We start from the raw sequence: 25,913 nt of genomic DNA, 5'->3' as shown, positions 1-25,913 counted from the left end.
GAGTTTAGTTTAGCATTCTTCTATGAAATTATACAACAAAACAGTGTTGAATAGCAGAAGTGAAGGATGAGGGGCAGGACCTCTTGGTATGAATTTCAAATCTTCTTGCTTTTGGCCATTGTATTTTGTACTCCTTTTTATGATCTCTGAGTGGCAGAGTTTCTCTTCAGTCCTATTTTTTCTGTTATTTCCTACAAAAAATAAATAAGATTTATATTTAAAACTGAAACTGGTGGAGGAAAAACTGTAAAGGTGACAGTAGTGCTTTGTATTGTAGTCTTGTGTGTTGTGAATAGGCTCATTTCCAAAGAACACGAGTTATGGAAGAGACTAATTGTGAATTCAGTTCAGAGTTCAGGCAGTAACAGTAGCTTTGATTAGGGATGGCAGCCTTGCAAAATCCTCAAACCCTCAATGCAATTTTATTCTGGCACATACAATACACCCTGGTACGTAAGTCCTGTCCTCAAATGAGGAGGAAACCTTTTGTGTTTTCGTGGTTAATAGGAAATGATGGCAGGCTGCACAGCATCCCTGTGGCTGGCACGTGGGACCGGGCTGCGAGCAGGCTGCACGTGCTGGCACGTTAAGTAGGTCTGGCACGAGCCAGGGAGGGGACACAGACATGGTTTTCAGGACAGCAGAAAGTTGTTTCTGTAAAAACGAGTTCAGTGAGTTTTGTGTGGGGATAATCCCATGATTTGAAGGTGCCTGAGTGCTGCGGAGAGGGTGGGTAGAGGAAGGAGTGGTGTGTAAAATAGCCCTTTCACTACAGACAGAGCTAGACTTTCGTGGCTCTGGAGGCAGGAATAAGTTATACCTCTGCACAGAAAGTCACTGGATTTAATTTCTCCAACCCACTAAGTGTTTTTCAGCATTTCTTCTAATTTCTGCAATCCCCTGAAGTTGTGCTGTGAGGGCGTGTAGCAGAGCAGGTGAGGAGTCAGCTCAGGAAAAGCTGCTCTGAAGAGGTTGGGGTTGGTTTTAATAAAGTGGCTCCAAAATGAGAGGGAGAAAGCAAGAACACACATCATACTGCTCATGCACATCAGGTGGGCTGAGGGAGAAGCCAGGAGGACACAGGCTTTTATATTTTGCTCAGCAAATTGCAGAAGTTAATCAGGTTGTGAAAATATTCTGCAAAATTTATTTTTCATGATTTTAAGAACATGGGATGCAGCAGCTTTTTGATGTATAAGATCTCTCTGCTAAATGCTTCCAAAATAAAAGTGATTTTATAAAATTTCATCAAACTTCTCGTTTTGAAAGGTGCAGTTGAAATAATGAACTTGCTTTGTGGATTTGGTGGGGAACAGCACTGTGTGTAAATGCATTTAGGTGTACAGTCTTGTCCTGATTTTTTTTTTTTTTGATTGTTATATAAATGTTCTAAATTAAAACAGGTTAGATTGAATCATGCTGTTTACTGACCTAGTAGACCAGACTTGATCATTTAAAGTGTCTTTAAAATCATGGTGCACGTGTCTGATTAGTGTGTTAGCTTCTGCAGTCAGTGTGGTCCGAGTAAATGATGTAGAAATGTACCATGTGCATGAAGAATCTGTATCTTCAAAGCTTAAAGCTAAATCCCTTGTTTATGAAATCTTTCCATATATGAATTTTGTATTTTATTTGGGAGATGGCCACATGAGTTTTGTGGGAGGAGTATATAACAATTAATATTCTCTGATAGTCTACATGATAAGCCCCCCAAAAGTACATAAAGCTATGAACACCTTTTTTTAACAGGGCTTGAAGGCTGCTGAGGAACACACGATTTGAATCATTTAAGCATTAAAATAGTAATACCCATGGAAGAGCCACAAGACTTACCTGAACAACCAGTAAGTACATTTTAAAAAGGCTGAAGATTAAAATATAAAGCAAATTGGTGATCTCACAATTTTGGTATACAGTTATTTTTGCAAATATTGGAAAAGAAGGCTTTTACTTAGTGTATTTATCCAGAGGACAAAAAGCATTTTGTTCTTTGTAAAATGTGCTGTACATTTAACTCACTATAATTGTACAGGCAGTAGTAGGAAAGGAGTAGTTATTAGTACTTGAACTCTATGGTGTTTCTACGCAAAATGATTACTTGTTAGGCTCAGAAAACCAGACTTACTTCAAGCCTGTTGTAGAAATAATACAATTCACTATTTTAGGGACAGAATCAGCATGCTGGTTATTACAGAGTGTATAGTCTTTAATTCTTCTTATGCTTGAGATCTTGAAAAGATCCTGTGATTTATTGTTTCCACAAGTGGAAGGCATTTTTTAATCACCAGTGTAACAATATGTTGGGGTTGGAAGCCTGTCTGAAGGTTAAAGTTGCTACATGTATATGAAGGAAGTATTTGCAATTCTGTTTGCATTATCAATAACTGATATTATCACAGCATAGAAGTGTTGGATAGAGAATTATCAATACAGTGTGAGATGAATTAAATTGTGTATCTAAAACACAATAGCATAGGAATTAAGGGGAAATGTTTATATTAATGTTCTGTTCCCAAAATATAATTGGTACAAATTCTACAAGAAATTGCCAAGTTACAATGGAAGTGATGTTTGTAATCTTGGAGACCATGTCAAATGCACAGAGAAACAGAATAATGTGTTTGAGGGCACTTTGGATGTGTTGTAATTGAAAAGATTTTGATGCCTTTTTAGTGTGAGGATTTAATGTACTTCAGTTAAACTAGTTAGAAAATACATTGTAATGTCATTTATGCAATTTTGTGACTTAGGAACAAAATCCAATGAAGTGCAGATGTAAACTTAAAATTATTCAGAACCTGGTTGCCACCACCTGCAGATGATGGGCCTGAGTAATATCCACAAAATGTGAAACTAAGCAGCAAAACCTTATAGTTTGTACTCCAGCTGTTTGAGTAGTTTAAAAATGAATTGCCTGTATTAAAAAAGGAAATCTCTCTAAATACATCCTTATGTAATAAAACCTGTCTTTATTCTTCAGAGCAAGAGAGATGGGGTACAGCTAATTTCCAGTGGCATGTCCTTTAAGCAGATTCTGCTGCAATATTCAGCTAAAGATTTCCTTTAATTTAAGTACCTGAAACCAGTCAGTCATTCTGTGACAGAATATGAGAATAGATGGATCATGATGAATGAATGAGGTTATATTTTGGGTGTTAATGGCATGTTCTTGCAGGAGAAACTCACCCTGGCATGCTACTGAGGGTTTCACAGTAATGTCTGTAGCCTGCAGATACCAAATTTGTGTTCAAGCCAGTGCTGTCTGTAGTGTAATACCCTGTACAGGAACAGGATCCAGCTGGCTCCTACAAAATGAGAAAAAGTGCTGTATTGATTTCAGTCAGGAGTCAAAACTTCTAATTTATTACAGAAAAAGCATTAATGTTCCTATCTTTGTGCAATATTAAAATATAGGGGACAAAGAGCAAAGTTTGTGGCTGTCGTGCTGAATCTGTGCAGAATAAGATTTTCTTAGAATTTACAATTGTTTATTTCAATTTCCACAAAATTGTCCTTACCAGCCATTTTTGTGGCTGTATATCTCAGCACCTGTTACTAACATAACTTGACAATTCTGCTGTACAAGACCCAGTGTTAGTTCTTGTTTTCTAATTAGGAAAAGGCTTGTTTTGAGGTGAAGAGCCTGTAGTTACACTGGAGTGCAGGACAAAACTGGGTGTTCAGTCACCACTGTGAACCCTCCAGCTTGTGTTAATTGTAGCTCTTAACATTTTTGTCTTTGTAGGTGAAAAAAGCCAAGATGCAGGAATCCAGAGAACAGAACCTGAGGTATGAGATTTTAAATTTTTTTTTTAGTGTGGAACACTTCTTTATGGTCTTCTACAATTATAAAGCTTTCATTTTAGAAATTTGCCTCTTGATTTATTTTTTTACAGGGTTATGGAAGATATAGTTGCATTTGTATTTGGTATAATTTTGATTAAGTTCCCAATAAAAAATAGTTAACTGGCCCTATGGTATAAAGCTTTATAAAAGTGGCCACAAAATGTCTTAATGGCATAATCACACCCATTTTTTACGGAATGAGACTGACAAAATATGCATTTAATTTGGTGAGATTCAGGATATTTTAATAATATCTGTGCTACTATTTTTAGTGAAACTGTGGAGAAATTGAGAAAATTAGAAATGAAACTCTTGAGTTGGTAGCCTCTCCTATTTAAAGCTGTTGTGTGATACTATTTTTAGCCTCAGTAGATGCTTTCTGATACTGTATTTAGGAATTAACTATTATTATTACTACTTTTAATGAGAATAGCTTTATTAGGAATTACTCTGTTTCTCTGAGTAGCAGCAAATACAGTGAAGAAAGATTTCTCTTTGGAGTCTCTGCCATTCCAATAAGAGCAAGGAGGAAACGCTGTTTCTTCAGGAGTGGACGTGGTATATTCTAAAATTTAGAATTTTGATCTAATCACACAAGCTCCCTTTCTGGCCCATCTGAGGTCAGAGGAATCAGATCCCAGGGAGAGATTTTTCCCTCTCTTGGAGAGAGAGGGCCTGAGGGCAGCATGACAGGTTTGAATGTGTCAGGTTGCTCTCCCTTCTCCCTCTGTGTTACCCTGCTTCAGCACAACCACGGCTTCCCTATGGATGTGTAAACATCCTTGTCTTTTAAAATTGTAGACATTTAAAAATCTATTTTTAGTATTTAGAAATAGAAGAGAGGGAAGGGATAAAGTTGCATTTTTAACTTGATTAAATATTCTGTTTAAATAATGTGGCTCTGTTTTGATAAAGCTATACATGATTTTGACCAATGGATTAGTTTAAAAGAATTTATTGGACCTGTTTCTCCCTTTCCCCTGCACTACAGGAGGTGGAGGAGGGAGAGAAAATCAGTTTAGTTGAGCCTAGAAAGCAGGGATGGGAGGGGGAAGGTGTTGTAAGATTTGGGTTTATTTCTTGTACAGCCTCCTGCTCCCTGTGTAGTTCAGTGTAGGCACCTTTAGACTCTTCCTGAGAGTTTAATTTGCTCATCCAACACAGAACTGTGCAGTTATTTTTTATTGGGATGCTGAGTGGAGTCAGGTCATGGAGGGAGAGAGGGCCGTGCTTGGTGCACAGCTGAGCTACAAGGGGGAAAGTCTCCCCTCAGCAGCAATAAACATTTCCTTTGGCTCCTCCACCCCTGAGAAACTGCATTCTCAGAATGTCAGAACAGCAACACAGGTGGCTCAAAACCTTGTGAAAAGCTGTGTTGCAGAGCTAGCAATAATAAAACTGAAGCCAGGAAGGCAGTCATCAAGGAAGAAAACAGTTTAATTCAGAAATTACCTGTACCTTCTACTCTATACATGAACAAAGCAGCATTGACATGGAACTGAAACAATGTGGGACAGATCCAAAATAATCCAGTAACCTGCAAATATTTAAGTACAGAAGTGACCCCCAGTTCAAGGATGTTTCAACACCAGTCTTCAGGGACAAATCCAGCAGTGAGGCAGTGCCCATGGGTAGGGGAGCAGGGCCACACACCACTTCTGGCAGCAGTTCCTGGGGGAATGGAGGTGCCAAGAGATGTTTCTCACAGAAGCCACCCGTGCAGTCCCCCCTCTACCAAACCCTGGCCACTCAAACCCCATATAAATCTAATATATGTCTATATATATGTCCCATTTATGTCTTATTCCAGCTGCAGATCTCTCTCTCAGAATCTCTTAATGAAACAGCAAAGAGCACAGGGCTAGGTTTTGTGAAGAGTTAGTTTCCCTTGCTCAGAAGGGTTGAACCCAGGGGTTATGATGCCCAAGGATGTTAATTTAAGAATTCATAATGCTAATTCTGATCCTTTGTTGTCCTGGCAGTCATGTGAGCAACACAGAAGTCAGCGATCAGAAAACTGAATCTTCAAACCTTGGTTCAAACCTTCCCATGTCCAGTGAGAGTGAGTATCTCTGCAGTTCTCCCATTGTCTGTCCTCATGTCTTTCCCTGGCTTCATCTACCACAAGCTTTGTCTCCTCCTTGTAATTCTTAGCCTGCCCTCGCTATCAGTTGTAACGTGAACGTTTGCTGTAGTGTTTACAAAGTGCTAATGCCTGATGGTAAGGAAATATCTGTTTCTAACAAGTATTTTTGTGTCACTGCCCCTCAGCTTCTGAGTACTGCTGTGTCTTATCTGCCTTAGACATGATTCTTCTAGAGGGTTGAGTCAATATCAGTTATAATGCCTGTTGTAAATATATTTGATAAATCATCATCTCTACACAGCTGGTGGGGTCCTTTGTAGCAATATACCACACACTTCATCTTAGACTCTGCATTGTATTTATTGAGTGTCTGCAGAAAGCTCTTAGGAAATAAACATAGAGGAAACAGTCAGGGAATACAAAGATTGCATAGTAAGTGCAAAGTGAGTCCTTTCTCTTGGAAAAAGAGGGCTGGAAGTTAGTAGGAAAGTCAGATTCCTGTGTGGAATACCTTTGACTGCCAGTACATATTTCAAAGTGTAAGTCAGCTCATCTTAGCTGAAAGTGTGTAAGGTGTAACTTTCCATTGTAATTGATTTAATATTTGCTATTTTAATCCATGTACTGTGGTGTTGCAGAAGTTATGAGAAATTTCAGCCTACAAAACTTGCTGCCTAACTGGATAAGCCATTTACAAATCCCAGAAATTGCGTGCAGTGTTACTGTGGGATTTTTTTTGGTTTTTACACCATAAAGGCTATTGAGTAACCAGATTATATGGTGGTGTTTAAATGAAGAAAAAAATATAGGGAGACAGTAAATGGAATTTCAGTCTAAGATCAGTCCATCTATTTACTATTTTCAAAAAACATATTCACCTCTTTTCATATTAACACATATTAACTATTTTCAGAAAACCTATGCCACTCTCTGTGCTTGTACACAGGAGCTTCTGAGATGAGTGAATGATGAAAGACTTACTAAAAATCAGTTATTTGGAAATCAGCTAATCTGGAAAAGAAGAAGGCAGTTATTTAAAATGAAAAGGTCATCATGTAATAAATTTGGTTTCAGAAACTCAGAGAAAATAATTGCTTCTTCTGCCTATGTATGCTTAATTCTTTGTATGCAATTTTATAGCTACAAATTCTAGAATTATCATTACTACATAACTATTCAGATGAAAATTCTTAAAAATAACCCCCACAAATCTTAAACATTTTTGCAGGAGGGGTGTGGGAACTGATAGGTGTTAAAGGAAAGCCTTTAGCTCTGAAAGTTCCCAGTTTGTGTTTCCTCTTGTATCCTTGTGCTACATGGGTTTCACACCGTGAGTAAAGGCAAACACTGAGGAGCAGAGGAAGGTGGTTCATGGATCATTTGGGAGGTTCAGCACATGTGGTTGATGGTTTGTACTTCTTGTGTTCAGATTACACAAAGAGAAGGTTACTGAGGTGGCAGAATGCACATTAGGGTTAGAGTTGCCTGTGCTGACTGTCTTGCTTTCCTCGGTGTAACTCAGAGTTAACTACGTGGTCATACAAGAGCAATAATGCTGGTCCAGTATGGACTTTTTGTTAGCACATTATTGGCATTTGGATCAAATTCCAAGGCAGAGTAGGCTGTTACCCGTGACCTTGTGCCGTTTTGAAGGCTGTTAATCGAGTCACTCCAGAGGGAGAGGGAAAGTGTGGTCTCTTGTAATGGTAGTGGTGGGGGAGCAGGGTCCCTGAGCCCGCATAAGGGGTACACTGTTAGCCTGAAGTACCTCCTGGGCAAGCCCTGGGTGCTTTGCTTTCAGGGGGGAATCAGCTGGATCCACAGCAGTGCAGCTGTGTTTGCTAAGGGCTTGGCTATGGTGCTTCTAGGCCTGAACTGATAAACCCATGTAGTGTGCAGATAACACAGTCACAGAAGTTGTAGCTCCCAGCAGCCAATTGCACTGTGCTGGTGGCATGGGCCAGGTTCTGTGCTGGGCTCCTGCCCATCATTGCTTTCCTAGTTTGATGGACAGGTGAGTATTTAATCAGGTCAGCTGGTGTGAATCCAAGGGGTGTTTAGTGGCTCTTGGAGCCCAATCCCCTTTTTCCACCCCAACCTGGAATGCTGTAAGAGAGCTCTCCCACACAATGTGTGCTAGAGCCATAGGCTGTGCTGAGTGACAACATTTGAAACATTTCCTCTGTGGGTTGTCAGCAGAGCCACTCTGTCTTACCTGTTTCAGAGTGCAATTGCTGTGGATTTATTCAAGCAGAAAAATGGAAACATCTGGTTAAATGTAACTACAGGATTACTTTAGAGGACTTTGAGCCTTGCGCACCGCAGCTGTGCTTCACTGGATGTGTATGATTAAGGTCATAGAGCTGGAGCTGTTCCTTTTTACAGGAAAGACTGTTTGCTGGAGCCATGCATGGGTAGTGTATGTAGGGGAAGAGGAAACCTTGGCAAAACAGGTGTTTGGTCTCTGCTCCAGGACACAGAAATGTTATGCTTGGTGCAGATGAAGCCCCTTTGGCAAATATGCAGGGTTTTGGGGAGGACTGAAATCAAAGTGTTTTTATAATAGTTGCAAAAAATGATAAAGAACACTGTTTCACAAGGAGGAATGTGACTGATCTACCTGCTGTGAGCTGGCAAAACATTTTTGTGCCAGTTTAACAGTGTATTTTTTGAGAATTTGCTTTGAAACAGGTATTCAGGGCACTAAAACTGTTTGTAAATACTGTGTGTTGACTAAAATGTACCATGACTATTTATATTTGTCTTTCTTTTATTTTATATATATATATATATATAAGTTTTGAAAGCACCTCTGTAATTACACAAACTATTTTTTTTTCAGTTATGACATGCACTGATTATATCCCAAGGTCATCAAATGATTATACCTCACAAATGTATTCTGCAAAGTAAGTCAAGAAATTGTTACTGAGTTCTGTAACTTACTTCTCTCTGAAGTAATCTTTTTGTATCTTTATACATTTCTCTAATGCTGTAAATCCCACTACTGGCAGCAGATACTCATTGCTGAAGACACTGAACTTACAGAACTCATCCTTTGGATTTATTGACTGTTGTTTTATGTTCACAAAGATAAATGAGACCCTTCAAGTAATTAACATGATAGACTTGGTGAATAATGCACATAATATTTGTCAAATAAACACATTGAACATGAATAAATATAAGGAGAATATAAGATTTTCTCATCATTCACTGTGTTTAGGGATCTTTCTAGTTCTTGCTGTTGGAGCAGGATAGGCCTTACCCCCTGCTGCTTATTTTTGTGCAGTTGCTGTGTGTGTCCCACTGTTTGTTACAGATACTGCTAGATTACAGTAGCTTTGGGGTCTGGTGTGGTAAGGCAGGAAAATGGGATGCTCTGGCATCCTGGAGGAGGGAACTTCCTGGCAGTGTCTGTTAACTTAAGAGCCTGCCTTGGGAAGCACAAGGAGCTTATTGCACTAAGAGGATGTGTCAGTCTGAGTAGTTCCTCCTTTCTGGAGCAATTTTTTTAATGTGTCTTCTGGTTTGAAGGCTGAAAGATGCATACTGTAAATAGTTCTTTCTGACTTTTGTTCTCTCTTTCCACTAAGGCCATATGCACATATCCTTTCTGTACCAGTATCGGAAACAATGAGCCCTTACCCTGGTCAGCCTCAGTACCAAGCACTACAGCAGTCCCAGCCCTACACCATCTACCCCCAGACCACCCAGACCTACGGACTACCTCCTTTCGGTAAAAAGTGACTTTTCAAAGACTTCTCCGTGCCTGCAATTACTGTTTTATGTCTCATTAAAAAGCCAATGTTAAGCTTAACTAGTTGTGTTGGAGAGAAGAGTTTGTAGGATAGCGTATGCATAGCTTAAATTGTAGATGGGCACTGAGCTCTTGATGGGACTTCAGCTTAAAAAATAAGATTTTTATAAAGCTGTTACTTCGGATCTCCCCATGACGTTTGCCATATGGTTCTTGGTTTGGGATCATAATTGTCTCTAGTTGTGGTATAGCTACGTTTGTGCTGTTTCCTTGTTAGTGAAATGACACAACACCCCTTACCACAACTCTGCTTTTTCATTTCCTTTTTGTTGTCCAAGGTTAAGACATTTTTATTTCATCTTTCACCAAATGAGAGCTCATGCTAAAATGTCTCCAAGTTCACAAGGCAAATAATTTGCTCTGATAATTGAGCCCTCTTGATAGCCATTCCAGTCTTTGCAAATGCAGCTCTAGAAGAATGGAAAGGAGCAGAGGCTGTTTTATCCCTTAGCATGGAACAGTGATGAGAGGGGAGAGCATCATGCCACCGTGCAGGGAACCTGGGGAGCACCCTGGCTGCCTGTGGAAGTGCTTGGAATCACCACTCCTTGCAGTGTTCAAAAGACATATGGATATGGCATTTGAGGATGTGGTTTAGTGGTGGATGTGGTGGTGATGGGTTAATGGTTGGGCTTGATCTTAAAGGTCTTTTCCAACTTTTCCAATTTTGTGATTCTAAGTATATGTCTCAGGAGCTTGTGGTTGTACTGCACAACCATATGCACTGAGCCTCTTGCAGATTTATCTGTAGTGCTAAAATCTTAGCCTTGATGTGTATAAGGATGAATTTTTCTTTAGTTAAAGAATTAGATGTCTTTGAATAAGAGCAGCTACATTTCTGGCTTTTGTTAGCTGCTGACAGAGCATGGACTTTTCTAAAAGTTACAAAACAATTGATTTGTCATGATATATTTGAAAGATGGTGTAGAAAAGATAATAAATCCAGACTTGGCTTTGTTAAACATAAGTTAAATTACTAATACTGTAATTACTAATGGTTGCTGGAACATATTCCTCTTCACTGGGTGCCTGCACTTTGGTTTCAGTGCCTTGTTGCGCTGTTTTGTGCTGTATCTGAACAGTGGCTGATGGTTTTCTTTGCCTCATTTATTTAGTGTTTCTTGATAGTGTGTTGTGCATGGTGCATTGAGGCTGCTTTGTGTGCTGTTGTGTATTTTAATGTGTCACATGTTGGTGTTTTTAAAGGGAAATATTTGTAAATATGTGGAGTGCTCCAGTGAAGTTACGTAAAACATTGGTTTAGACTTCTGCAATTTTGGAGGGAGGGTGTAGGGGTTTTGTTAGTGTGTTGTGTGTGTGATGTTTTGTTGGTGGCAGTAGTGGTGGCTATATTTGGGGGGGAGTGTTCATTTTAAAAAAGCCATTTTTAAAGGATTCTGGAGTGTGGGGATATTCAGCTGCTTCAATATTATAGTTTAAATGTAACACTGGAAGTTCTTCTGAAGATCTGGAAGAAGATCTGCATTTTCTATTGACTTCAAAGGAGCTTTAATCTGTAAAATATCCAAAATGTCATCAGTTACTGAAATGTCCAGTGTGGATTTTGAGGTCTGTTCTTAAACACCTGAATTTTCAGTGTGAAATCAAGTGTTAGGAAGATGTTAAAAGTCATTATTTCCAGTAATGGAAATCATACTGGAGAGGTACCTGCTGAGTCATGCAGAGAAGATGGACCTTGCATGGTTTGATGGAGAGGTAGAGGGTAGAGGATTGAACATGCACACTGCAGAGGGAATTCTGGAAACTGCTTCTGCTCACAAAATCTCCAGTGAGCAGGTGGGGGCCAACAACTTGGTCACATGTTCTACCAGAGGGCTTGTTACAGAGGCTGGTGTGTCTTTCTACCAAGTATTTGTTTCTATGCCAGAAGGAAGCCACCATGGGTTATCTAACTGGAACAAACCAGCATGAAATTCAAGCAAGCTGACAAACACCATAGTCTTCAGGTGGCTGGAGTCAGGGTGCTCCTTTTAGAGAAGGGATGGCTTATGCCCTTGCTGATTTGTCACCTCTCTTGGTGTTCAGAGCATTGTTCTGCATGGGATGCCCTTGTGGTCTGGGGAGATTTTTTTAAAGAAGCATTAAAATAAGAGTAGTGACATCCAGGCTGTGTAGCTGTAAGTTGGTATGAGAAACACCATGGTTGTGATGGCTTACATTAACTCAAGAAAAACCAACAAGTGATGGGATGTCCTGTGTGGGGCCTTTCCATGTGTGTAGATGTGTGCTGTGACATTCTGTGGCATACAGTGCTGCCGTGGGACATGGAAGAGTCTCATTCCCCCTCTCACAGCTTCTTCTCCATCATCCTTGAAGCTGTGCTATCTTACAATGCTGTCCTGCAGGATGAGAGGGGAAGAACATAAGCCACCACTCCAGGAGTGTGTCTGGCTCTATAGAAAGAAGGACATGTAACAACAAGGCAGTTGTGGAAGGCAGGGGCTGAAAGATGCCTTAGCACATGACCTGAATCAGTTCCCGCACTGCCAACCCCTCTGCCTGTGTCTGACCTGGTGCCACACTGTGGGCATTATCCTAGAGCATTCAGGGTGGGTTTTTGTTTCACTCTCAGGTTGTTTGGCACTTCTGCATGTCATGAGACCATCACACTGTGTTGCTTCTTGTCCCTCTGTCTTGTGCCCTAAAGAGCTTCTGATTACTGTCCCCTGTAAAAACTGCTCATCCATTTGGAGATGGTGGCACTCCCTTTCCAGACTAAACACAGGTACTCCTACTCTCCTTGGAGGATCTTTTTCCCATATATTTTGTTCTGGAGTTTCTGCAGTGTATCTGCAGTCTTTCTTAAATCAGTCTTTCATTTTTGTTTGCTAATTAAGAGGTTCTGGAGGTTTGAAACCTTAACGAAGACACAACTTGAGAGTCGAAGAGTCAAACCCTGGGGTGGCTGTGCAGAGGGGAGTGATTTAAGTTGACTCACAGGTCTCAAGTTTGAGATCAGATATGTAAATAATCAAAGGGCCATTGCAGAATTTAATTCTGACAAAGCTGCAGCATGGACCGACCTCTTGGAGCTGATGCTCATGTCCAACTTGATGGAGTCTCCCATGTCTCCTAGGTAAGAAACCTAGAGCTCATAGCCCATGGCTCAATCCTGCTGGAGTGGGTGAAGGGCTGCAGGTGGCTTCTGCAACCTTGGTACTGTTTTCAGGGTGTTTAAAAAGGAAGGTGGTCTTTCTGATAGCCCTGAACTCTGTCCAGCTCCAAACGTCCTTTGTCCTTCTGCTTTGCACACTCCTGCTTGTTTTTATGTAGATTCTCTCAAAATATTTCTGCTTTCTAACCAGGGCCAGGGAGAACTGTCTTTGACTTTGGCTGTAGATTTGGAGACACTCAAATGAAAGCCTGAAGAGCCCTGAAGAGTGAGGCCTGAGCTGAGCTGCCTCAGTTGGACACTGTTGGCACCCGTCAGTGCACAGACCTCGACCTTAACACAGCACCTGAGCTGAGCCACATGCTATGTGTGCCGTGTACACATAATTACAGTCACTCTGCTCTCCATGCTGTGCCCAGGACTGTTACAAAAGCATTCCAAAACAACAGGAAATTTTGAAGAAACATTTGGATTTTTTCTTTTTTGTTTTTTTAGCTCTGTATTTGTTGTTGTCAGTCTAGGAAAATTCCTGACTTGTGGCTTGGTTTAAAATATTCATCCTGAAGCCCAGTGAAGTAGTGGAAGCGTTGAGCTTGGCCTTCATAGATCCCAGCTTTGGCCTCGCTGTGGAACAGCTGAGGTCACTTGCAGTGCTGTGCAGCTCAGCCCAAAATCACAGCGATTGGCAGGTCCTTTACCTGCATGGGCAGTGAATCTTAGTGACACAAACAGATTTTTAGTTGAAACCTTTTCAAATTAGTCTTCTTGGTGCTTTTAATTTTCTCTTTTTCAGCCATTTTGTCACCAGCTCTAATCCCTGCACAGCCTGACAGCACTTACTATTGCTGAAATTAAACATTTTCCATGTGTCATTTGTTACTTGCTTTTGTGATGAGCAAAAATCTTAATCTCAGGTAGGAGCATGCTGTTTGGTCCCAGCATATTTGTTTGTAACTGGTCCAATTTATCTGATTCAGGTGCACTGTGGCCAGGTATGAAACCTGAAAGTGGTTTAATTCAGACTCCATCTACAAGTCAGCACAGTGTTCTTACCTGCACTACAGGGTTAACCACAAGCCAGCCCAGCCCAGCACATTATTCTTATTCCATTGAAGGTAACTTGGCATGGTTTTTATCTGCATCTCTCTCCACCTAACTGAGTCCAGATACCAAACTAGAGAGGCTTGCACGCTTGTCCTTGGTTTGTGCATGCTTCTTCATGCTTTGCCTCTTTTCTCTTTGTGCCTTTGTGTTTCTGGGTTTGTATTTGCCTCTTACCTGTGTGTGTTCCAGGCTGGCTCGTGCCATGCTGCTGGGCTGAACAGGGTGAAGAGCAAGTGGGAAGGGGAAAGAGACTACATGTTGTGTTCCTGCATGCTTTTCTGGGAATGCTCTTGCATTTCTCTTTTTGTGGTCTTTAACTTGATGTCAGGAAATATGCTGACTGCAGTGAGATTTTTAAACATTTGCTTTTAATTCCTTCTGGAGGTAGATGGCTCTTGCATATCACACACACTGGGTTGTCGACCTGCTAGGAAGTGAATTTCTCAGTATAGAACTACCATTCAAATATTACAATTGCTGGAAGTGCCACATCTAAGAAAGCAGGTGCTGAATTTCACCAACTTCCACTGCAGTTTTTAGGATTGAATGTGTCAGATAGCTGAATAATAGAATGTTGTTGCTTATGGCATATGTGTACAAATACATTTTATACCTTTTCTTTAGGCTGGAATTTATCATTTATGTTTTGGTGAGGAATTGAGAAAATTTGTCTCTTTCTCTGGAAATTTTATAAAGCATTTCAGGGACTAGTAATTTCTTGTGGAATATTTTCACAGAATAATTCAGGGACTTCAGGAAATTTTTAGTTCAGCTTCCTGCTCAAAGAGTAGTTGATACAGAATTCAGAACCAGATTGCTCAGAGCTTTATCCAGTTGGTTCTCCAAGGATGGAAATTTTGCCGGTTCCAGAACTGGCTGTCAGTACAATGAAGAGTTTTCTCTTTTGCCAACTCAGAGCTTTCCCTGTTTAATGTTCTGACCGTTTCTCTCTTCCTCCTGCTGCTGCACACCTGCAAAAAGAGCCTGTGTCTGTCCTCTCACTAATGCCCATGCAGGTACCAATAGGCTGCATCAAGCCCCCAAAGTCACCACCTCTTCTGGCTGGACAGTTCCTCTCCCCTGAGATGTCCCTTGCAGGGCAGGTTCTCCAGATGCTTTACTGGCTTTGTGTCTCTTTACCAGACCCACCAAATTTTATCAACACATTTCTTGTGCTTGAGGGGCCAAACTGAATGCCATAACCAGATGTGGTCTCATGAGAGCCAAGAAAAGGAGGATAGTTCTTAAAATTAGCAGTGAGTGGGTTCTAGCATATCTCTCATGGAGAAAAGTCATGTGGTATGTCACGGTGCTTGCTCAGCTTGCATTATTATGACAGTCAATGGCCCAGTGTAATATTTATCCTTAATTCACTTTTCACGTTCATAACATGAGGAAAGCAATACTGGAAATACTCTCTTCCTCCCATCATAACCCTCCTTCCTGTAGTCCCACCAGCAGAGCGACTTACTGTGTCACTTTAATTACTTTAATTAAAACCAGCTTTAATTGCCAAGGGTCAGGAATGGTTCTGTACAACATGACCCTTGCCAGATTTCCCAGTGATGTCCCATGGGGAGCAGGTGGCTCCCTGGGGTTGCTGAGGTGACAGACACATGTCAGGCCTCGCTCTGTAAAATTATAAAATCACAAATGTGTTTAGGCTGGAAGGGACCTTAAAGATAATTCACTTCCAACCCCTCTGCTATGAGCAGGGACACCTTCCACTAGACCAGGTTGCTCCAAGTCATGTCCAATCTGGCCTTGGACACTGCCAGGGATGGGGCAACCACAGCTTCACTGGGCATCCTCACAGCCAAGAATTCCTTCTCAATATACCATCTAGCCTTGTTCCCTGGCAATGGGAAGCCATTCCCCCTTATCCTGTCACTCCATCCCTTGTCTGAAGTCCTTTTCCAGCTCTCTCTGAGCCCCTCTGGGTGCTGGAAGGGGCTCTAAGGTCTCCCTGGAATCTTCTGCAGACAGCTCAACCCCAGCTTTGTCAGGCTTTCACACAGGAAAAGGATTTAATCTGTGCTGGTGGGAGAATGTGTGATGTGAGAAGTTTCCCTGCAGGCTGCTCTCTGAAAGTGTGCACAAGTCACCCCAAAGTGTGCAAAATTCACTGCAGTTGTGCAAATGCTGTTGCTTTTTGGAACAACTTTTTGCAGACTTGCAGGAAAATTTTCCTTTTTCAGATTTGCTACATTTCCTTCTCAAGCAGCAAACCAAGGGGTCCGGTCAGTTCAGGGGCTGGTGCCAGGGAGGTGGTGGAGAGCAGAGCTGGAAGGATGGACAGAGTTGTTTTAATAGTAATCCCTGGAATATCTGTCTTTTCTGTCCACTCAAATCAGCAGGGTGAGACACAGTTGTACAATGATGCTGACCCACTGGAGGGGAATTTCAGTGCATGGTTCTGGTTTTGGCTCTTTGAAAATGAAGCAAAGCAGACTGGGATTATTAATAAGGTAGGGGAGGCAGGGATGTAATGTCTGAGGATGAGGTCTGAAGTGGGGGATAAAGGAAGGAAAAAAGTCGTGGCATCTTTAATAATGCAGTACTTGTGCTTGCTGGTCTTTAAACCCCAGCCCTTGAAGTCATGTTTGGAAAATCTGTGCCAAATATTTTTGAATGGTTTTGGCCCATTCACAGGTAAAAGGAAGTGGCCCACAGTGCAGAAACAATTGGTTCATCTGTGTGGTGGGAATTGTTTGAAAAAATCTGATCTGTAGCACTGTTTAGATACAGGATTATTAAAAGGACCTGTTGGAGGGAGATCAGAGTTAACACACAATGAAGTTCATGTGAGGGAACGCCAAACCTTGAAACCCTTTTTCTCATTTCTTAACTTCTGTAACCAGTCTCAGTGGAGAAGCAGCCTCTGCAGAGCATTGCAAATAAGAATAATCTTGTTTCCTCTCCATAATAGTCTTGAGAACAGTGGTGTCACAGCATCTTCCAGAGAGTTGCTCTGTCCCAGCTGCATGGCAGCTTTGTTCAGGTAGCAAGGGTCTTTTCTGGAAAGCCTCACAGGGGCTTAGGCAGGGACCTTCTCTTAAGGTGATAACAGCCTTGATAGTTTCCATAATGTGGAATTGGAAAGAGCTTTATTTGGAAACTGCCCCCTGATTTTGAGCAGTGTTTATGAGGAGTGCTTTTGAGCACTTTCTGAAGAGTGTCTGTGACAGGTTCTTTGGCTTGCACAGCTGGGCTTCAAGTAGCTGTGGAGCTACTGTAGGTCCTTGAGTGTCTTCATTGCTATTATTTCTGTTCAGTGCAGCCCTTTTGTCTTTTTCTAAATATTTCTGGGGCTAATTACTTCCCTTTGTTTCTGCTTCCACAGAGATGACACCCTTCATATTTCTCATCTCCTGTAAATACTGTGTATTTCTACACATCTTTTAAGATTTGTTTCTTTTATTTTTTTAACTTTTTTGAGGCATATTTTGGATCCATTCCTCTTTCCAGGAGGCACCAGGTAGTACTGGTGCTTTCCATAGCACAACATTCACTCTTCAGGAGTTCACGGTGGGTCTGTTTCCCTGGGGGAGCAGGACTGAAGCCTTCAGAAGCTTGAGTTCTTGGGGTGAATTCTGCATGGTGGTATTTGCAGAAAATAAGGGTTTTTCTTAGAGGCATGGTAAAGTAGGAATACTGTGAATTTCTGCAATTCTTTACATAAGCATCTAAAAGTGATTTTTTGGTTTTATTTGTGTGCAGAGGAAGGTGGTTTAGGAAAGAAAATAGTTCTTGGTGGCATCTGGTTTTGTTCCTGCTGATTTAATTATTTGTTGGTATCCTTGTGAGTCCCAAAACCCCATGTTGAGGAATGTTTAATGGAGTGGCCCTGTGTCTGCAACCCCCCAAAAACTGTTAAACAGCTGGTGTTCCCAAGTGCTGTTCTAGCAGCTTCTTCTGTGTTTTGGGAGATCGGAATGCAGTGACACAAAGCTTATGAAACATCTTCAAATTGGTACTAACAACTGCACATTTATAAGAATTTGCCCTATGAGCTGTTGACAGATTATTTCAGAAAGTCACATCCAAAAAGTAGTTCTAGACAGAGGGATGTTGGGAGAGATGCTCACTTTGTCCAGCAGGAAACACTCTTTTTCTACTATTTGAAACATTCTTAATGTTTCCTTAAATTTTAAATCTAATTAGATTAAAAATTCTAAGTTTGATGCAGATTCTTTTTTAACAGAACTGATTTAAACACATTTATGTCCTTTTTCTCAATTTATTTTGATTAATTTTCAACTGCTACTGATTGATCATCAGAATGGGATTGTTGTCTTATCAAAACATCTAGTAAAGATGTAAAACCTTTCTAATTCTACACCAATTGCTTAGCAGCTGTGGAGAGAAAAGGTTTCTGAACCATTTGAAAGGACTGTTTTTGAAGATATATTAGCTCTCCTTTCCTGTAAACCCAATTGAAATGTGACTGGTGTCAAAATGCAGCCCAGTCCTTTTTTGGCTGTTAGTAGCAGAGTGCTGCTGCTGGAAGCAGTAAGTATTTATTTCACAACTTCTCATTTCTTAAGCTTTTCTAGAATATTTAATGCAGTAATTCTCAATTTTACAGCATCAACTACCAATGCCAGTCCAGTCTCTACATCCTCAACTGTTGTCAATATTTCCACATCAGCAGTAGCCAGCATCTCACAGGTAAAAACTTCCTTGGTCAATTTATGTGCACCATCTCCTTTACCTTTGTTTAACACATTGCTCAAAACTAACATGGAAATGTCACTTCAAGTGGAGCACAGTGGTACTGGAGTTGTGGGGCTCAGTGTGTAACTCAAAGTCACCAAATCCCTCCTGTGTCTCTTTGACCACGATGCTTCTCCCTTTGGCCTTTGCAACAAACTCACTTCGTCTGTTCAAAGCTGTAGCCTCATCTGCAAATTGTGAGGTGTGTCTTAAAACTGAGATCCCTGCAAGAGAGATGGAGAGGAAGAAACAATTCAGCTATTTAGAGGACTAAACCTGCGAGGAGGGTTAGAGGTGGATGTTTTTTGGATGCTTTTGTTCTCCCTTAAGAAGAATAGAAAATGAGGTTGTACACAAATAAAACCCCAACCCAATAAAGTATGGTGTGCATTCTGATGGTAGAATCAGCATGTTCTCACTAGAACAAAGTGAGACAGCCCTGCAAGCTAGCAAAGACCATTACCCCCTGCCTTTTTCCTCTATGGGTGATTAATTGCCGTTTGAGTACTTGGGTATACAAAGGAAGCCTTTGGTGTCCAGCTTTTTAGCATGAAAATACAGGAAGTGTGGAAAACGCAATGGATGCACAAAAATCCTTCTGTGCTTATGCTGTTGCTTTTTAAATATAAACTTTTTTGGAACCGTAAGGAGAAAAGAAGAGTTGCTTTTGATATTCCAGACCAAGGTACCTGGTTCACAAACCCAGGCTGCTCTTCAAGGGAGTCAAGACAGCACTGTCTAACAGAGTGGTGTGATGTGACATTTGAGGTCACTGGTTTTTTTTGCTGTCAGTAGCAGAAGTTAAAATCCTCAAGCACAACTCCAGATGCTGAGTGATCTAAATGATTTAAGTAGTTTTCATAAATGGATACCTTCCAGCACGCAGAATTATTGCTTGATGAAGTCAGGATGGCAGGGCCATTTATCCTGTAGTTGTGCCCTCAGCGAGGCCCAAGGTCACTTTTTGTCACTGTCCAATGCAAGACAAAACCACACATTCCAGAGTACAGAGTGCACTGATGTCTTGGCATCCACTCAACTCCCCTGTTACTGTCATTTCATGAATTCATTATGAATTAATATTTGCAGACACTGGAAGCAGAGGAATGGCCCTGTGATCACTGTCTTCTCTGCAAAACCTGCCTGTGCAGGAGCCATTGGGCAGCGAGAGCTCTCAGCCCTTTTTGGGAGCATCTTACATCAGCAGAATGAAACAGCATAGTCAGACTGTGTTCTTGCTGGGATTTTTCTTGGACAGGATATTCTAATACAAAAATCATCCTGATTCAGAGTGTTTTCTGAATGAGGTGTCCTACCATCACTAACTCTTTCCTCCAACAGGAATATCCTACGTACACGATCCTCGGCCAGAGTCAGTACCAGACCTGTTACCCGAGCTCAGGCTTCGGAGTGGTGCCACCAGCAGACAGCAACACGGAGAGTTTGGCATTAGCCACCACCACATACCCAGAGGAGAAACCAAATGCCCTGGTGCTGGCACGGGCGGTGCAGAGACCTTCCTCTGGTGAGGCGGGGTCTGTAAAATACCTCTGCTAAACAGTGCAGGGGGCAGCTGTGGGGAAACATCTCCAAAGGGTGCCTGCAGCATCTTGTCATGCTGGGCCTGATGGGACACTTGTCAGGCTGCTCTCACTGGTGTGCAGAGTATTAAGGTGGGCCAGGTAAACTTAGATATCAGAAGTTTTCTACTGCTGCCATTCCAAGACACCTAGCACGTACTCTGTGTGCCCCGGGGAGAGGGAGTACCCTGAACACCTGGCTGCAGGGGAGAAAGGTGCAGGAGGAGGTGGTGGTGGTGTACTCTTTCCCTAGGAAGGGTGTTCTTACCAGGAGCAGAAGAGGCTCCCTCAAGTGTCCCTGTCAGTCATGGCCAGGCTGTGTGTCCATGGCCAACATCATTACTGTTACTCTTTTATGTTCAACTGTCTTTAAAATAAAATAGACATAGCTGAGTGATAGAGTAAGTCCAGGGTAGTGAATGACTGCAGGGTTCCAGGCCTTAGGATGGAGGGTGTCTGCTCTGGCTTTGCTCTGCAGGGCAGTAGCTCTTGCAATAGCTCAGTTCTGGGGGACTGAATTGAGCAGACAGAGCTGTTTTGAAATGATGGGACAAAGAAATCATGGTTTATGTTCCAATCAGGGTTTAACTACTACTGCATCCACATAGTAAAGTAGCATCTTAGCTTTTGCTAAGGTGGTTTGTGGTCAATGATGTTTGTTTTGGTGTTTGTTTTGAGACACAAGGGGATGAGAGTTGTGTGTTTTTTCTTCTTCCAGGAGATGCATCCACAAGTCCTCTGCTACCAAGAGCAACAGCTAGTAAAGAGTTAGATGAGCAAGCAAGAAAAAACATCCCTGGAAAGAACAGAGGGAAGAGGAAAGCAGATACCTCCTCCTCACAGGACAGTGAACTGGAGGTAAATAGTGATCTTTTCCAGAGGTAGCATTGCAGAATAGTGTGATGGTGAAAATTCTCCTCCCTTTTTTTCATTCCATCTCCAGGAAAATGGAAGGTGATTATAGAATGGTTTGGCTTGAAGAGACCTTTCAGGGTCCTCTAGTCCAACCACCCTGCAATGAACGGGAACATCTTCAAGTAGATGTCAGGCCACTCAGCTCCAACCTGGTCTTGAATGTTTTCAGGAATGGGGCATCCACCACCTCTCTGGGTACTGTGTGCCAGTGCCTCACCACTTTAATTGTAAAAAATGTCTTCTTTACATCTAATCTGAATTTACTCTCTTTGAGTTCAAAACCGTTCCCCTTGTTCTGTCACTACAGCCCCTACTAAAAGGTCAGTCCCCATGAGTTCAAATTGAGAGTAGGTTTAGATCAGATATTAGGAAAAAAATCTCTTCCCCATGAGGGAGGGGAGGCCCTGGCACAGGCTGCCCAGGCAATTTGTGGCTGCCTCATCCCTGGAAGTATCTGAGGCCAGGTTGGATGGGGCTTGGAGCAGTCTGGTGTAGTGGAAGGTGTCCCTGCCCATGGCAGTAAATAAGCTCCACTGCAATAAAATGAAGAGTTGAATGTATTCAGCCTGTAAGATGACGACTGTTGTTTATACCTGTTAAAGCATACTGCAGCTAACCACAAAATTAACTCTAAAACTTGTTCCTTTATTGCAGTTCAGCGCCTGGAATATCTCAGCTCTAACCTACTCTTGTTCTCTCTGCAGCGGGTGTTTCTCTGGGACCTGGATGAGACCATCATCATCTTTCATTCTCTTCTCACAGGGTCTTATGCTCAAAAATATGGCAAGGTAATCCTGCTTTTCCATTGAAGAAAACCCATTTCTGTTATGCAGAATTAAATGTTAGTCTTTGGAAAAGGACTAGTTTGGGGTTTTTTAAACTCTCTATGGTGGTACTTTTAAGTTGTTGCCAGTTTGGGGCTGGGAAAGTACTAAATTTGGCTTTATGCAGAGCTAGGACATGGACATCACCAACATGTCCCTTCTTACAATGTAAGTCTGTCAAACTGGTTTCATCCTTACTGGGAATAACTGAGGTCCTTGTACTTAGGGAAAAGAAGTGGTTTTTCTCCTTTAAAATACATTGTAGATTTTTGAATGTTTTGTATGTGACTGTGAAAATTTATCAGTCTCTCCTGTGGAGCACTGAAGTATTTGGTTTTTCTGTTTTTTTTTTTTAAGTGAGTTGTTTAAAATATTAGGGAAAATGTAGTTCACACCGTTGAATGTAGCTGGAATTATGCCAGGTTTGATATAGTGTGGAAAACTCTGTGCAGTTTAACTGATGAGAGATGTATGACAATTCCTTCTGCCCATATCCACAGTGCATTTACATTTTCTTTTTGTGTTTTTCCAGGATCCAACTCTAGTGATTGGCTCAGGTCTGTCCATGGAGGAGATGATTTTTGAAGTTGCTGATACTCACTTGTTTTTCAATGACTTGGAGGTACATGGCAAATGTGTTTAAAAGGCAGAATTCCACATTACCATGTCAAAATTGCTTCTCACTCCTTGTGAGGGCTCTGTGCTTCAGAGCCTCTTAACTGCTTGTTGTAAGCACAGCCAAATCAGGGGTGCACTCTTAACTGAGACAGGCATTCTGCAGCCTTCTAGTGTCAGGAGCTCTCTCAGTTTCTTCTGGGTTTTTGATTGAACCTGTACAAATAAATAGAGTGATGTCTGATCAATTCTGTATTTGCATTTCTGGACTGGTGAACACTTTGCTTCCACTGGTTTTCTTTTGAAATGGAGAGCAGAGACGTGAGGAAAAGGCAGTTTTGAGGATGTCTGTTCTCAAGGGCTGTGACTAAGCCAAGGACAGAATGCAGGAGGTGACTTCGGCTGTGGAACAGCTTTGAAGGACATGCTGCATAGATAAGCAGGCTGTACCCATGCAGGACCCACAACACCCTCTCTTTTTCTTCTGTGTTGTCTTTGATGTAACTCCACTCAATGTAATTTTCAGAATTGACAGCACTAGTTTTAGGCTTAGGAAGGGTGAATATGAACATGTACCAGTTAGTTGCAGATGTGTCACTGATGCTTTTGTTGATGCGAACAGAGACTTAAATGCTATTTCCATTGTGGCTGTGACTACTGGCAAAGGTGGTAATGAGTTACCTCCCTCATTTTACCTCAGGGAAAAAAGCAACAAAAAAATAAATGAAAATGCCAAATTTGTGCTTGTGCTGGAAGGGGACTCATCAGTGTTTTAGCTGTGTGCTCGGCCACAAATGTACTGCTGTAGGTGTTGGTTAGTGAGTTAAATCAGCAGCACTCAGCACTAGAGTCAGTGCTACCACACTGCTGTGGCTCTACTGACCCTTGTTGAGAAAATGGAATAGCAATGCTTGACCAGATCATGTGCTTTCGGGGTATTTTTGTTTTGTGTTTGCTTTTTTGAAATGGTAGAAGATTTTCAACTGACAAGTGAGCTTTGAGTGCAACCTATTCAGTGAGTGTTGAAGTTCTTTTTTGGCAGACAACTCAAAATGCCATAGAAATGCTCTTGTTTCAATCCTTTCTGGTGCTTAAGATCCCAGGCTGGGCAAGGACCTCTAGGGGCTGGGAATTAAAACCCAGTAGTGGCAGATGAAGCTAGTGTAAGCTCTGTGGGTTTGTGGAGGCAGTGTGGCATGACATGTTGCTGCTGAGAGGTGTGAAGGGATTGGTTTCTATCACAGTTTCTTTAATCTGCAAATGTCAGTGTGTTTCTGGATTACCACAACATGACTTTATTTTTGGGTTTTTTTTTCAAACAGGAGTGTGACCAGGTACACATAGAAGATGTGGCATCTGATGACAATGGCCAAGACCTAAGGTATTGTAGTGATGAATGCAGGAGATGTATTGTTGATGTAATCAGGTTTTGTGAAGCCTTCAAATGCAGGTGGGGTTAAAGGATGAGCTCAGCATTGTGCAGGGGATGAAACCTGGCAAAGTGTTTGCTGGGAGGCATTTCTTTGAGGACCTACAAAGCATGTAAAGAGTTTTGAAATTGTATTGTGAATTACATTGTCCACTGTTGAATGCTGCCTCTGTGCTCAATGACAAGTGAGGAATGGAGAAACAACTCACCAGATCTCATGATGACAGCATTAGATTAGTAACCTAATCTAATGGTCAATCTAATTAGATTAGTGGGAAAAGTCCCTGCCTGTGTCAGGGGTTTAGAATGAGATGATCTTGACGGTCGTATCCAACCTATACCATCCTGTGGTTCAATTATCTTGACCTTTGAAAATCTCCCTGTGGTTTGCATCCCTCTGAGACCTTATGGTGCTCACTATCAAACATGGGGAGGAAGGTTTTTTAACTGAGTTGAATTGGCTCATTAAAAAGTCTGAGAAAGATCTGTCAGGGAGAAGGAAATACAGGGAAAGTGGTGAAGCAGGACTTGCTTTATGCAGTCATAAACTGGTGAAGCAGCTCATCTGCTTGTGGAGCTGCAGCTGTGGTGGAAAGGCATGGATGCTATGTTTGGAAGATGTGCTGGGGTTAACTGCTGCAGGATGAGGAAGGGGTCAGTGGGAAGGATGCTCCGTATGGCTGAGGAGTGAGCAGCCAAAGAGTAAAGGAAGGTTTTGTAGTGGAGGATGTGAAAGGGGTTGTATCAGTGCAGCAGTTCAGAGCCAGCAGCAGCTGTAGCTGGATGTCAGCATTCCCACAAGAGCCAGGCTCTGCTCTCCAGGTGCCACGGTGCTTGTGCAGCTCCTCTCCGAGGTGTTCTCCAGCTGCTGCCAGCACTGCCATCGGCAGCCCTGCCAGAAATGCCGCGGGTGCTTCTGCTGCTGTGGCACACCTAACGCATCTGCTTTCCTGGCACAGCAACTACAACTTCTCCACGGATGGGTTCAGTGGCTCGGGAAGCAATGCAAACCACAGCTCCTCAGTGGGTGTGCAAGGAGTGGACTGGATGAGGAAATTGGCCTTCCGCTACCGCAGGGTACGCGAGATCTACAACAAATACAAAACTAACGTTGGAGGTGAGTGGTCACCTGCACTGAGGTCTGAGCACTGTCAGGAGAAGAAGTGGTCTCCACTTCTGTATGCTTTTAATTCAGAACTGGAGGCTTGAAGAAAATGGTATCTAAAAGCAATTACAAACATGGGAATAAAAGAAGGGAGGGTGATTTTAAAAACAATATGTGAAAGAGCTTAATATCTTAAGATATTCCACTTAATAAAATGGAAAGGGTCCTTAGAAAGCAGAGAGAGAGGGTGACTGTAGGAGTTCCTTCCCCTGCTCTGTGGCCTTGGATCCCTGCTACTGTGAGTGCTTTGTATGAGAGAAGAGCCTTTGCCTGTATCCTGAGAAATGCTTTGAAATAATTGCAGAGAAGTGTCTGCCCAGTTCCCCACGGTCAGACTCCTGGATGGATGTCTGGGCTCATTCATGTCACTGGGAGCTGGTTTCTTTCATTGCTTTGAGACAGTCCAGCTTCCAGAGGCCTTCTGTTCTGTTATTTATTGCAGAGCAGGCAGTTGGTGCACTGGGGGACAGCCCTCCCCGTGTCAGACTTGCCATGCAAACGTGTTCCTCACCTTCCAGGCCTGCTTAGCCCACAGAAGAGGGAAGCTCTGCAGCGACTGAGGACCGACATAGAAGTGCTGACAGATTCCTGGCTGGAAACTGCATTAAAATCCCTGCTGCTCATCCAGTCCAGGTATGGAACCTGGAAGTGCCTGTGAGGCTTTCTCAGCCCTTTCTGGC

The 25,913-nt window shown here is 42.1% G+C and overlaps 1 protein-coding gene across 6 annotated transcripts in view; it reads left to right on the top strand.

Annotated features, from left to right (window-relative positions):
- EYA3 (EYA transcriptional coactivator and phosphatase 3) overlaps positions 1 to 25,913 on the top strand; it is a 42,279-nt gene that overhangs the window by 11,397 nt on the left and 4,969 nt on the right. For 3 of the 6 annotated variants that reach the window (XM_005529875.3, XM_014258643.2, XM_014258644.2), the window contains 14 exons: positions 1,750 to 1,844; positions 3,746 to 3,789; positions 5,829 to 5,908; positions 8,775 to 8,841; positions 9,529 to 9,671; positions 13,863 to 14,000; positions 18,578 to 18,660; positions 20,047 to 20,230; positions 21,004 to 21,143; positions 21,905 to 21,988; positions 22,557 to 22,646; positions 23,962 to 24,020; positions 25,028 to 25,185; positions 25,752 to 25,866. In XM_005529875.3, coding sequence (XP_005529932.1) covers positions 1,812 to 1,844; positions 3,746 to 3,789; positions 5,829 to 5,908; positions 8,775 to 8,841; positions 9,529 to 9,671; positions 13,863 to 14,000; positions 18,578 to 18,660; positions 20,047 to 20,230; positions 21,004 to 21,143; positions 21,905 to 21,988; positions 22,557 to 22,646; positions 23,962 to 24,020; positions 25,028 to 25,185; positions 25,752 to 25,866 — 1,418 coding nt within the window. In that variant the 5' untranslated portion in view covers positions 1,750 to 1,811. Of the gene's footprint in view, positions 1 to 1,749; positions 1,845 to 3,745; positions 3,790 to 5,828; positions 5,909 to 8,774; positions 8,842 to 9,528; positions 9,672 to 13,862; positions 14,001 to 18,577; positions 18,661 to 20,046; positions 20,231 to 21,003; positions 21,144 to 21,904; positions 21,989 to 22,556; positions 22,647 to 23,961; positions 24,021 to 25,027; positions 25,186 to 25,751; positions 25,867 to 25,913 lie in introns of those variants that run through there. The other 3 variants (XM_014258645.2, XM_088067418.1, XM_014258649.2) reach the window with 3 other exon arrangements.

Source organism: Pseudopodoces humilis, chromosome 27 (assembly GCF_049639895.1).
Source record: "Pseudopodoces humilis isolate 2021_Gansu_Grassland_sample_001 chromosome 27, ASM4963989v1, whole genome shotgun sequence".
NCBI classification, from domain to species: Eukaryota; Metazoa; Chordata; class Aves; order Passeriformes; family Paridae; genus Pseudopodoces; species Pseudopodoces humilis.
This window is presented reverse-complemented; position numbering and strand designations above follow the sequence as displayed.